Consider the following 14,546-nt stretch of genomic DNA (forward strand, 5'->3'; position numbering starts at 1 on the left):
CGATTCCTATTTTTAAACTTTTTATCGATTATCCGGCTAAACAGGGGTTGGCTCCGTTCTATATAGCAATATAATTCAATTTTGTGTGTTAAGAGCATTTCCATTGGTGTAAAAAAATTACTTTTCAGCCCATTAAATAAAAATTGGCGTCGCCGTTTGTAACGTCGCTTATGATTGGCTGTGATGACGGCGTAATGATATCATAGATAAAAGAGTCCACAGAGATGACCGCACAACTGGCCGCATTTAAGATGATAGGTGACCGTTTATACACCATGAAAGATATCGCTCCATTTATTTCAGTTATTCGATAAATCAAAAATAAAAAGGAAAGAAGACAAATACGCATACATTATGTAACACTGTAACACTATATTATCCGTGTCAAGGTCACATTAGCACAGGGATGTGTAAACATACTAAACCTACAACAGGGGTTAATGTCCTACTGGGCGACAGGTCAGACGCCGGCCATATTGAGTGGGTTATTTGGTGTAAATGTTTAGCTATGCTAATTACATACTGTACAGGTCTATGACCTTATATATCTCGCGTGGTTCAGTATATATTTCGTTCAATTTGTAAACATTCATTGAAATAAAATGATTTTACTGTTTACAAATACATTGTATTTTCCATTGCATGGTTATTAGTCCAGCCCTTGTTATGGTGTGTCGAGCGATCGTAAGTGACCGTAAGGAAGACTCCCTCTTAAACCTTGACATGGAAACAGTGACACCATATTATCGTTCATAGGTCGGTAAAATGAAGAATGGAATTGTTAGAGACAATTCAACGTACATGAATAGTCGCCCACTTTCGCCCAATTAATATTTGGCTAATTTGTAGTATAGAATAAATAGATCATACATGTACGCTAGTCTGCAGGATAACTTGCGACTGACCCCGTGCGTTATAGTATGTATATAATTATTATATATGTAGTGTTGTAGCCATCAGTTGCTCCGAATGGTTTCCGTCTCCTAGTATGATTTATGCAAGTGTCACTGACAACGACCCTCAACTAACAGGCAACTGTAAACAAACTACCAGATAACTTCCTTCAGGAAGGGCCCCGTTCCCGCTAAGTTGACCTCTAGCTGCAGCAAATGACACCAAACATCCATATGCATGTACACCATTCAATTCCTTTCTTACACTCAGATACATATTGTGTATAACAAGAGGTAATACATATACAATTCAATTTTACTGCATGACTGGCAATATTAAATGCATTATTTGTACAAAGACTCAAAAATCAGCGTGTCATAACATTTTATTCATTGTGCATATTGTACATTTTCAAATATTGTTTCGTTGAACTCCTATCCATCTTCCGGTTTCAGCCGGAAGTTTGATATTTGGTATTCTAAATTTGCACAGTATTTTCAGTCTTTTTCGTTTAACCGTATTAAAAAAATATAGAGTAAAAATTGAAGAGTTTTCAATATCTTGGAACCACGACTGGGTGAACTGATCCCTTAATCTACGAGTAATAGTTGACTTCTTATACTTAATATCAGGTAAACAACTTTTTTGATGTAGCCAAACATAACTTCAACCAGAATTATCTAGAATTTCTTAAACGCACTTTAGCCATTTGAATTCAGTTTTCCCTGTTACATAGAGGGCTTACATTAATTTATACATAGAGCTAGACAATTTGGGAAGAGAGAGAAAAAAAACCTAAGTAAACTTAACTGAATATCGATTGAAATATAGAATCTGTCAGTTTCTCCGTATATCATGATTTGTAGAATTTTTCTTCACACCAAGAATTCTTTTGTTACATTGTACTATAGGTGGATTGTTTCCACCCCATATTGAAGGTATGACGGACATACATGTACAGACGGATGCGGCGATTACTAGATTCTATATGGTTTCAGCAAAGATAGGAGCACACGAATGATCACATGGAAATACCGATTTTTAACTTTGATCAATAAAATTATAAAACGCCTGAAGCCTGGGACACTATATAATATTAGGCATGGAGATGAGGCTTCAAGCCAATAAGAGTTACCCCCTTAGCCTCAATTCGTCCCTCTGTCATGTATAACAAAATATGTTTCTGGTATTAAAATAACAACTTTCCGTTAGCACTTTTCTGTTGGATAGTAAACCCAAATCGTCTATAAGTTCTATAAAGTTGAACGAAGCTCCATCGATTTTTGAGTCAACTGCATCATTAACACACTATTGGTAGTAATTGCTGTTTTACTCAGATATATCAGACTTACTTCCCTTAGTTTCACTATTTCAGTGTTGCGCTTTCTCTTTGATGTTGATCAAATTACTCGGACTATTGCGATTGCATAAAAGCTTCAATTAGGCGCTATAATTTAGTTGTGTCAAAATAAGTAGTTTTCAACTTGCCAGACGATGAAGTACAAGAATATGACATTCAATGAATTCGAATGTCATGCGAAAATTAAAAGCCCTTAAATAGCCGGCAATTCTAATGGATATTCATTATTTGAAATTCAGATATTGCTCGATTTATGCGGGAATATGCTGCAAAACTTAGCAAGAAAACGCGTATAATAGGGTCATTCAGGTTGACGTCACACTGGTCAGAACAATAAATTAGGCCAGGTCCACCGGTATGGTGTATAATTCCTGACACAGCGGTCTGAGAATTAGTTACAGTTTATACCAATTTGCACCCATCAGAGTGCCCATAGACCATTTTCAGACGTTTAAGGGGTCTATATAAAATACTCATATACATGTATCCCAGTTTGTGCTTTAATCTTGATCTTGTACAATGTAGATCAAGGTTTGAGGTTTGATAGTTAGTATGCTGCAGTCCTACAAACTCACTAATGTACAAAAACGTACTTTTATTTGAAGTACCACCTTTTAGGAGTTCATTTTCACGATAAGATTTTTACCGATTTTTTTTTATCTAGACCCTTAAACGTCTAAAATGGTATACATATGGATGTTCTAGTGGATCAAAATTAATACCAGACCCCTGTGATTACTTCTGCCCACTCGCCAGCTAGGCCTGGAGATGAGACGTCAAGGTAATAAGAGTTACTCCCCTTAGTTTTGATTTTAAACTCCATGTTATTCCTGGGTGTTACTGCAGCTATTCGAAAAAAAAGATCTATAGCTATTTTAACCTCATAAAAACCACTTAGCACTGTTTTTGTCCACAGCCATTAGATGGTGGCTATGGGCTACATGTATTCAAATGGTCTTTCTTCCGTAGTTCGTCTAGTATCTGTCAATAAAACTTGTTAAAAAGTTTAATCATTTCTCATTTGGATATGGTACGCTATGAATTCTTTGGCTGTGCCTTATTCTAATGATGTGCAATTCAGTTGGAAAAGAAACACAAACCAGTTAAATTCTGTAGGACCAGTTCTGACTGGATTTTATTGTAAAATGACAAAATTGTATATATATAGATATAAATTTCATAATGAGACAGTTAATCACAATTTTTCTATAAATAGACATACACCAATCTCTCATGCATTGTCTGCCAGTAAAGATCACAAGTACAGCTGCTGAGGAATGGATTTCATAATAAACATCATTTCATCACAGTGGTGTCTGGCCCAATACAATAACATAGAGCTGTCAGATTCAGCACAGTGGTGTCTGGTCCAATACAATCACATAGTGCTGTCAGATTCAGCACAGTGGTGTCTGGTCCAATACAATCACATAGTGCTGTCAGATTCAGCACAGTGGTGTTTGGCCCAATACAATCACATAGAGCTGTCAGATACAGCACAGTGGTGTCTGGCCCAATACAATCACATAGAGCTGTCAGATTCAGCACAGTGGTGTCTGGCCCAATACAATCACATAGAGCTGTCAGATACAGCACAGTGGTGTCTGGCCCAATACAATCACATAGAGCTGTCAGATTCAGCACACCTCAACATTTCTATGATATTGATTACAAAGCACACACTAGTAACTAGGGTCTATAGTCAGTATGTTTGATTAGAAGTAGGCAGACCTATGGACGATATGGGAGTGGAGCAACACTATATCTCTCCTAATATAAATCTAAAGTATTGGTCAACACACCAGGCAATGATTGAAGCTACATGACCTTTGTTAACCTTGATCATTAGGTCATGTGGACATCAACTTTGTCAACGTAAATGTGTGACCTTGACCTAGCTTTGCGACCTTGATATCTAAATCTTCACAGGTTATAAAATAAATGCTATCAACAGTATTATCGTAATAAAAAGTGATTAAAACTCAAATTTACTCAGTGTTATCACAGATAAATGAATGATGGACGCTAGTTTGTGCTGAATGCACCTATACACGACTACATAGGCTAGAGACATTCATTACAAAAGGAAAACCCCTAATACTCATAATTTACTCTTAAACAATAAAATAATTTCAAATATATCTGACTGATAAATCAATATGGGTTACTTAAACAAATTTAAGAACAGAAGTATAAATAAACAGTCTAGCACATAATGCATTCACTGGGATTATTTCCTGTGATGGCTGGCGGAGTTTTTCCTCACATATTCCTCTACGGTCACACAAGCACATGGCAAATTAATGATTTCATATTTACAATCTTCACTGGTTGATTTTTTACAATTTCCATCATTGTAAATAGTTTTGGACATGATGAAGTTGATTTTGTTTCTAGATCTTTCATACTTATACATTATAACAGGCATGCTTTATTGATAAATGAAACAACTGTACCAGACCTATCACACTTTGGCCCAGTAACTATAATAGTTTACTACAGTGTTGTATAATAAATAAATGGTCCCAGATCACTACTGGTACCTGTATGTCCAGTCAGGGTTTATGGCCAACTGTACCAGCCCCAAGACTGACAACAAGTACAGGTAAATAAACTATAAATTAAAATTCTCACTAGATCACACTTCTGTAGACGGACATTGGCAGATCTTTTGTTAAAAATAAAATATCACAATCTATCATCATTCAAAAGTTCAAGAATTTCTGGCGACACATTGACCTTAGTCTACTGTTAAGTATCTAATGTCCTGATAGATTTTGTAGACTTAGAAGTCCCATGAGTATCACATAACCCTGCCGTCCCCACAGTGGCCTCCGGGGGACCATGGGGATAGCACAGTGGCTGACTACGTTGGGATGGTCCGTCCCTTGCCTGTCTGGGACGAGAGTTCACGAACCTTGTCAGACCAGTATTCACTGCTTTGCTGTAGCTGTATCGAAAGCTGTGGATATAAATACAAAATTGGGGTTAGACCGGCAGAGTGGCTGGTACATTTACAATCAAACATACATTTACACTGAATAACATAATGATCATGTAACCCTGATAATGAATCATATATCTAAGAGTTATCTACCCTGATATATATCAGATCAATTTCAAGAATTATCTATCTTGCTATCAGATCTTTATGAGTTATCTAGTCTGAAATAAATCCTAGAGTTGTCGATGTTATTATAATATTAAAATCTTAATGTGTGATAAAGAAATTTCCTCCAACATCTTCCATCTAAACAGAAAATTGGTGCAAATAATTCATACTTAGATTGTTTGAATGAATTGATCTAACTAGGGGAAGTATACATAGATTTAGGTGCATTTTATCTTATACCAACACCAGACAGATGATATCAAGTCAAAAAGTATATAAGCTGTCTATTGCTTGTTCAATCATGCTTCTTCACTTGGTATATGTAATCATTAAAAACTAAGTATTAAAAATCATCAACACACATTAACAGATGGTGAACAAGGTAGTTCAAATCATTAACTCATACTATTAATAGTTAGTTACATGTTAAACATTACTTCACAATTCAAACACATTGTTTATGATTTAAGACAGTATTTTATCAATTTTTGAGCTTGAAACAAACGTTGTTCTTAAACTTATGAAAATAAATCTGTTAAAATTCAAAATTCACAAAAAAAAAAAAAAAAAAATACACGGCAAACAAATATAATGATTCATCGAAAGGAGGTAAGCGACTATTTGCATTATGGAAAACTTCTAATGCATTCCACACTACACTACAGGTAGAAACCAACCTAGTATGTGGCAGGGAACTGCTGTGGTAACAAAACAAACACAAAGTCAGTGTACCAAGTACATAAACATAACTCGGGGTATCCTACATACATGTACATAAACACTCAGTCTACACCACTTGGGGTATCCTACATACATGTACATAAACACTCAGTCTACACCACTCGGGGTATCCTACATGTACATAAACACTCAGTTTACATTACTCGGGGTATCCTACATGTACATGAATGTCACTCAGGGTGGATAAAACACTAAAGATATATACTGGGATTATCCGATATGTTAAATAAAACATGTACTGATGTACACAATCGTCCTTTGTAAAACAGTGTTGTAAATAACAGGTTTGAATGGCTTTGTTTTATCTATCAACATAGGGTCTACTTTATACACAAGGGTTGTTTGTAAAGGTCAATTATTTTGAGTATAAATCCGGACGGACCTGCAGATTTTGATACAGGCCTTTGTCATGATTTGTCTGAAAACTATATAAAATCTCCATGTACATTACAATTGATAAATTATTTAAACTATAACTGGTCCTACAATATCAATGAAAATGACCAGGGAAAAAGTGGGGTCTGTGGAAACATGACAGTTATCAAGGGACAGGTGCAATGTTTTGTGTATTATGGGGGTGACATGGTAAGTATACTAAAGTGACAGTAACATGGAGGATACAAATCTACAAGACAGATAGATCAGAACCGTACCTCTCCTACTCGCTGTATCCAGTAGTTCTTATCGAGATCCTGTGGATTTGAGATCCCGGCATCGTCCAGTCCCTTACCATAGGCCTTTCTCTGTAAAACATTTAAAACTCAAGATTTAATCCTACAAGATACTTTACATGTTCATTGTGTTATCAGACAGATTTTGAAATATTTTCTAATAACATCAGGACATCCAGCAGTCTACTGATAGGATTGTTTTGACTCTCAGACAGGATATTGCACTCTTGGAATTCAGGTAACATGTCTATTTAACCATAGAATCCTTAGAATGTCTTATCATTATAATTCATGTCTGAAATTGCCATAACTCGGTGATTAGTGGTGAACTGTTATACAGAGGCAGATTCAACATTAGGTAAAGGATGTAGGGGGGAATTAAGAGGGTTCTAAAGTAGAGTTCATACATAAGTAATGCCTAGTTCCAAGTCGTGTAAAATAAAGAATGAGATGACATGATAAAAGTTACCCAAATTATATTAATAAATATATAGACATGTATTCATTGCTATTAATTATAACTGGCTGGAAACAACTGAACATGTACATTTATTTTAAAATACAAAGTTTTACAAGGGCAGACAACTTGTGTAAGGCATGCCATGAATTGGTAAAGCTAACAACACATGATAACATGCCAGATAATATGCAATGATACAATCTTTTAGCAGAGAATGGGACAAAAGAGTTTCAACAAAGCTAAAACTTCATATTTCATAAAATTTGGGATAATGACATGCATAAAAAATGAATAATCAATGTGACAAATCACTAATTAAACAATGTCAGGAATAAAAAACATCAAGGAGTTTTATATCTCAATATGAGCATCTAAAACCTCAAAGGGAGTGATAGAGCAAGTACAATAATGAACATGGATGTGATGAAATACTGACAAAAACATATGGGGAGAATGAGTAGTATTGAGTTCTATAAAGATCTGATTAAGTAGAATGAGTGCTCTATCTAATACTACTCACTTACAATATGATGTGGATACAGTGTGGTCTAACAGTGACCACCATATCTCATACTACTGTATTAAAGATACGTATTACACAAGTAATATTCATTTGAGGACAGCAGATATAGGAATACATATAATGTGCTAACAGATGGTAAGTTTTGCTTTCATACAGCTGAGTCTAGTTTTCTCAATATTCAACTTAGGTGACAAAGAGAAGAAAGTTTTGGTAAGAATTTCAAAATGTTTCAAATGTGAACTGTTTATGCAATTTTATCATTTATGCACATTCAAGTCATTGTAATTCAACAACATTATAGACTTTGAATTCTAAAATATGCTTATAAACCTACAGACCAAAAACAAACCTATCAACATTTCCACAATGAATAAATGTATGAATTATTGTCAGAGTTATTTCTATTGCATCTCCTCATATGTTGTAGCTGGATTCTTTATAAATATATTTCAGTCTTAAGATCTGTAAGAGAGGTGTTGTTAGTAAGGTGTGTCCCGAGTTAATATCTACGTTTCCTTGATTAATACGTGTCTAGGACTAGAGTTACCTGCTCCTTATCCATACTGTAATCCTTGAGCTCTATGGAGTCCTGTAAGAATGGTGAGACACTGAAGCACTAGTCCTATCACACTACTACACCGTGATCATTTGTCAGCATGCAACAAGTGTACTACTCCAGATACCACACAGTATTACTTATCAACAAGCTTGATGACCAAGTAAACTACAGTCAAACCTCGTTAACTCAAAATGGACATGAACATGATTATACTTAAGATAATCCTATATATTCCAGTATAAGTTATATTATTCTAGTATAAGTTATACAAGTTGGATAATAAGTGTAAACTTTTGTCAAGATCAACAGGTCTTTGAGAAATACAACTTTGAGTTAACAAGGTTAAATGTATTTACACAAAAAGAATTATCCAGAATCTCTTAATATTCATTTGCTTCTTACTCACTTAAATGTAAAAATTTCAATTGATACACTATTATGAAGCGGTCTTGTTTCACAAATAATTGCTGTACTGTCAAGGGAGGATCAGCTATAGAAGCCATGATAAACTACCCTATCATACCACACTCCACAGCACATATGATATAGCCGGAGGTACTTACAGGTTTTTCCATCTCTCTGTATGGTGTACTTTGCTCTATAAGCAAGTGTTTACGGGCTTCGAGCTGTGACTTTAGACTTCCAATCGTCTGTTCCTTACTCTCTACCTGTAATTCCAGGGTCTGTCTGGCCGACAATTCCCTCTCAAAATCGTTTCTAAGGCGATGGTTCTCCTTTTGTAAGGTACCCAACTGCAAAAACAATACATACAAAGACTTTACCATCAATGGATAAGCTTAACCATTTTTTCTTTGAAATTAAAAAATGTAGATTATAGTCTGGTAACAAGTTTCTTTTATGCTTTAACATTACCACTGTGACCTTGACCTTACCTGCTGGTTGAGGAGCTGAATGTTATCAATATTGACCTTGAGACGAGTGTGGAGGTCCTCGATTGTGGCAATCTTACCCTGGACTTCCTGATCCTGGTCAGATCTATGGGACAAGAGATTAAATAATGAATCATAAGGTCAAAGGCTGAATATCTCAAGGTGAAAGATTAAAATTTGAATAGCTCAAAGATGTTGAATAGTTCAAAAGACCAATAGAGATAGGAATGGCTATTTAACAGTATTAACATCTTATGGTTTCAGCAAAAGACAAAACTGTAACAAATAGAACTAATTACACTGTCATTTGGGTTTGGTATGATTTTTAAAAACACATTATCCTCCAGTAGTTATTTTTAGGATGTGTAAGGTTGAAAAGCTGATTTGTTTTTTCAGTAAAGCCCACCAACCTATATGGCACCTGCCCAATGTTGGTCCCTAGTTCATAGCCACGAGATGTTGAATACTTAACACATCAATCACTTTTTGTTCATAGTAAAATAGTGTTTTATTGTAATAGTATATACATACTCATGTTGTTCACAGTAAAATAGTGTTATATTGTAATAGTATATACATACTCATGTTGTTCACAGTACAGTAAAATAGTGTTTTATTGTAATAGTATTTACATACTCATGTTGTTCATAGTAAAATAGTGTTATATTGTAATAGTATATACATACTCATGTCGTTCACAGTAAAATAGTGTTATATTGTAATAGTATATACATACTCATGTTGTTCATAGTAAAATAGTGTTATATTGTAATAGTATATACATACTCATGTTGTTCACAGTAAAATAGTGTAATATTGTAATAGTATATACATACTCATGTTGTTCACAGTACAGTAAAATAGTGTTATATTGTAATAGTATATACATACTCATGTTGTTCACAGTACAATAGTGTTATATTGTAATAGTATATACATACTCATGTTGTTCACAGTAAAATAGTGTAATATTGTAATAGTATATACATACTCATGTTGTTCATAGTAAAATAGTGTTATATTGTAATAGTATATACATACTCATGTTGTTCACAGTAAAATAGTGTTATATTGTAATAGTATATACATACTCATGTTGTTCACAGTACAGTAAAATAGTGTTATATTGTAATAGTATATACATACTCATGTTGTTCACAGTAAAATAGTGTTATATTGTAATAGTATATACATACTCATGTTGTTCACAGTAAAATAGTGTTATATTGTAATAGTATATACATACTCATGTTGTTCACAGTACAGTAAAATAGTGTTATATTGTAATAGTATATACATACTCATGTTGTTCACAGTAAAATAGTGTTATATTGTAATAGTATATACATACTCATGTTGTTCACAGTAAAATAGTGTAATATTGTAATAGTATATACATACTCATGTTGTTCACAGTAATATAGTGTTATATTGTAATAGTATATACATACTCATGTTGTTCACAGTAAAATAGTGTTATATTGTAATAGTATATACATACTCATGTTGTTCACAGTAAAATAGTGTTATATTGTAATAGTATATACATACTCATGTTGTTCACAGTAAAATAGTGTTATATTGTAATAGTATATACATACTCATGTTGTTCACAGTAAAATAGTGTTATATTGTAATAGTATATACATACTCATGTTGTTCATAGTAAAATAGTGTTTTATTGTAATAGTATATACATACTCATGTTGTTCATAGTAAAATAGTGTTATATTGTAATAGTATATACATACTCATGTTGTTCACAGTAAAATAGTGTTATATAGGGATTGGATTGCGCTTTTATGTTAACCATGCTTGTATGGAGCAATTCCTCTAAGAATATATTCTATGGGGCGCGTTAGCGCCCCATATTGAATATATTCTTAGAGGAATTGCTCCATACAAGCATGGTTAACATAAAAGCGAAATCCAATCCCTATATTTACACTCACATGACTTTTTTTCATTTATATTTTATGCAATAAAATCGTCATTTGAATGTGACGTAATTATTCAATAAAAGTCGGTCAAAAGTGGGAGGAGCTTACTCAATTGAACAGCGAATGATGACTCTTCACGTAAGGTAGAATTATTCATCCGCGACGACAAAAAGTTCAATATTTTATTGTAAAATAAACATGACAAACAAAGTCAATTTCAGAGATAATTTGATTTAATCAGATCAGAACTTTAAATATATATTCAATTTTGCTAAAAGTTAATATATAGCGTAATAACATAAAGAATTTGTACACGGTCACATGTGTGTACTCGGTGACCGTTATTGTGCAGCGAGGCGAAGCTGACGCACGCTTACACACTGGAGTTGTCAAAACACCGATTTTCAAGTAGCTCAATGTGTTTGAGATGTCGTCTGACTTGACGATATTACATCCTTGGGAGCCATGTGATTATATAATCTACGCTCATATCGCCATCGATAGATGAAACAAATTCACTTATATTCGATGGATACAATGTATTTGTGGTGACGCGTAACTGTCAACACGTGGATTATTAGCGGTGCATGTTTTATAATAGATTCTACACATGATTAAATTCTCAAAGAACAAAGACAAGAGGATATGTTTATAACTGACCTCTATCAGGGGATCTTACGCCCGTCCACCTCAAAGACTCGATCGTAGGACGAACATAGGCACAGAGGTAATGTTTTCATTTGACACTCATCATTTTTAACAAAAATGAAAGCACGTCGCCCCGGTCGGGATATTTTTCCGTTTCTTTATAAAATTGTTAATTTAAAAATTGTTTGAATCATATATAAATATAAAACATTATTATTTTGTTCACATTCTTCCAAAATCCTATGAAAAAACAACAATATATACGTAATGTTGCGTCAAAATGTAAACAAAGCCATGTGTTTCTTTTTAAAAAAAGTAGTCCTTTTACGTTGCACAGAACATTTTCATACGCAAGTTCAAAGTTCAATGTTACCATGCAGTTATGGTAAACAAAATCGGCTAGTACTTACGTATAGTGACCAAGCCTAGCAAGTGTAAATATATTGTAATAGTATATACATACTCATGTTGTTCACAGTAAAATAGTGTAATATTGTAATAGTATATACATACTCATGTTGTTCACAGTAAAATAGTGTTATATTGTAATAGTATATACATACTCATGTTGTTCACAGTAAAATAGTGTTTTATTGTAATAGTATATACATACTCATGTTGTTCACAGTAAAATAGTGTTTTATTGTAATAGTATATACATACTCATGTTGTTCACAGTAAAATAGTGTTTTATTGTAATAGTATATACATACTCATGTTGTTCATAGTAAAATAGTGTTATATTGTAATAGTATATACATACTCATGTTGTTCACAGTAAAATAGTGTTATATTGTAATAGTATATACATACTCATGTTGTTCACAGTAAAATAGTGTTATATTGTAATAGTATATACATACTCATGTTGTTCTAGTCTGTTCCTAAGCTGGTTCAGTAGCACCTGTTGATGGGACGAATGGTTCTGTAGCGCCTGTGTCAAACAAATAGACAGGGTAAGAACAATTGCTGGTGAAAATCAATCAAGTTGTGAAATAATGAACACATCACAGTGGACTACCAATATTGACATTGACAACGACTGACCTTGAACCTGTCCGAGTCGTCTCTCCTTTCATCTAATTCTATCTTCATTTTATTCATCTGTTTCTGTAACTTAGCTACCTGCTCCAATAATTGTCTGTAATGAAGGAATACATGTACAATAACACGGTTAACATAAAATCATGAAAAGCATTACATCTCGTGTAATCATGAATAAATATATCCAAACCACAATAAATATATGTACATAGCTAAATTAAGATTACTTACTCTTTTTCTGCTGTGAGAGTCATAATAGCCTTACTTTGCTCTCTGTAAAAGAAATCATAAACATATTTATAGATTGATGTATAAGACCAACATCATTGTAGTATATCAATGCTTTGTTTGTCTATAACCCTCGTATAGTATACATTCAGCATGTATTAATTTTCATTGCTTCATGCTACTTTTCAATGAAATATTAGAGACAGGTACAGCTGTACTTAGAAGTTGCAGTAAGCAAGCCTTAAGGAATATTGCAGATACTTTAAAGGCATTTCATATGCAAATACACTTTCTGTTGATAAATATACATAGAATCAGGGCTTAATGCTGTAATAAGGTACTGTATATGTTGAAAAAAAAATATATTCAAATTTCATTCTGATTCTGATACTATTTATAGTGACATGTAAAAATAAAGAAGACATCATTCCATAAATGCATTACGACTTACAAACATAACAAGTTATCATGCATTAAACTAAATTTTTAAATAATCTGAGATGGGGTTAGTTTAAGCACACCATACCTAATTTTGTTTCCCAGTTTTTCATTCGCAAGCCTGTAAGATAACAGTAAATAACAATAACAGCATGCAGCAACAGTTCCAACATCAGTAAACAAGTCAACAAAACAAAAAGTAAACAAAGGAAATAAAACATTCCATTTACATTCTATTGTAAACATATGTATCATATATTTCATGCCCTATCAGAAGTTTCAGTCATGTAATCACATGTAACAGTATATCTTGATTGTTTCAAAGAGTTGAAAATATACCAAACTGACAGCCAGTACACATGTATATCACAATATTAATGGCAATTTCTAAACTTGATCAATTTTTGTCTATGAGTTGATTTCTGACACATATTTGATATGAACCACTGATCTTATGGAATAGTACATAAATTATAATGGTGTTATAATAACTCAGTAATGCAGTATTCTACCTAGATTCCAATGATTTAACATAACTCATACCAACTAATTACACGTTCTTTCAGTGGTAAAAATAAATGCATGCAATTATTTTATAAACAAAGAATTAAGTCCCAATGTCCATTTAAATATAATCTCTGCAGGTTTCCTTGACCCACATAATGATGCAAAATAAAACTTTTAATGACATGCTCAGCACTTTCCTGCAAATCCAACTTTCTCAAAAATGCATAAAATAAACCAAAAACGTTGATGAGATATTATTTCTGATTAAAACCTGTGACTTTGTTCCATAAATGATAAGTGAGAGTTAATTTCTGATTTTCTGTCCATAACCAAAGGACTACATCATGCTATGTGTGACAACAACATTCAGTACCTCTATACCAAAAATTCTCCTTCACATATCAGTGCCTGGAGAAAATCAAATGCAGACTCAAACATCCTTCTTATCACCCAATTTCAATAAAAAAACTCAAAAAGATTTAATTGTTCCACAACAAGAATAAAACTAATAAACAAGTTTTAACATTAAAT

General features: G+C 33.3%; 1 protein-coding gene across 1 annotated transcript in view; it reads right to left on the minus strand.

The window, feature by feature from the left end:
• Positions 1 to 3,362: 3,362 nt before the first annotated feature.
• Positions 3,363 to 14,546, minus strand: part of LOC138315733 (uncharacterized) — an 86,690-nt gene continuing 75,506 nt past the window's right edge. The window contains 9 exon segments of the mRNA XM_069256977.1: positions 3,363 to 5,216; positions 6,761 to 6,850; positions 8,309 to 8,350; positions 8,884 to 9,072; positions 9,214 to 9,316; positions 12,662 to 12,732; positions 12,846 to 12,939; positions 13,074 to 13,115; positions 13,597 to 13,629. Coding sequence (XP_069113078.1) covers positions 5,121 to 5,216; positions 6,761 to 6,850; positions 8,309 to 8,350; positions 8,884 to 9,072; positions 9,214 to 9,316; positions 12,662 to 12,732; positions 12,846 to 12,939; positions 13,074 to 13,115; positions 13,597 to 13,629 — 760 coding nt within the window. The 3' untranslated portion in view covers positions 3,363 to 5,120.

The sequence above is a fragment of the Argopecten irradians genome, chromosome 2, assembly GCF_041381155.1.
Source record: "Argopecten irradians isolate NY chromosome 2, Ai_NY, whole genome shotgun sequence".
Taxonomy (NCBI): Eukaryota; Metazoa; Mollusca; class Bivalvia; order Pectinida; family Pectinidae; genus Argopecten; species Argopecten irradians.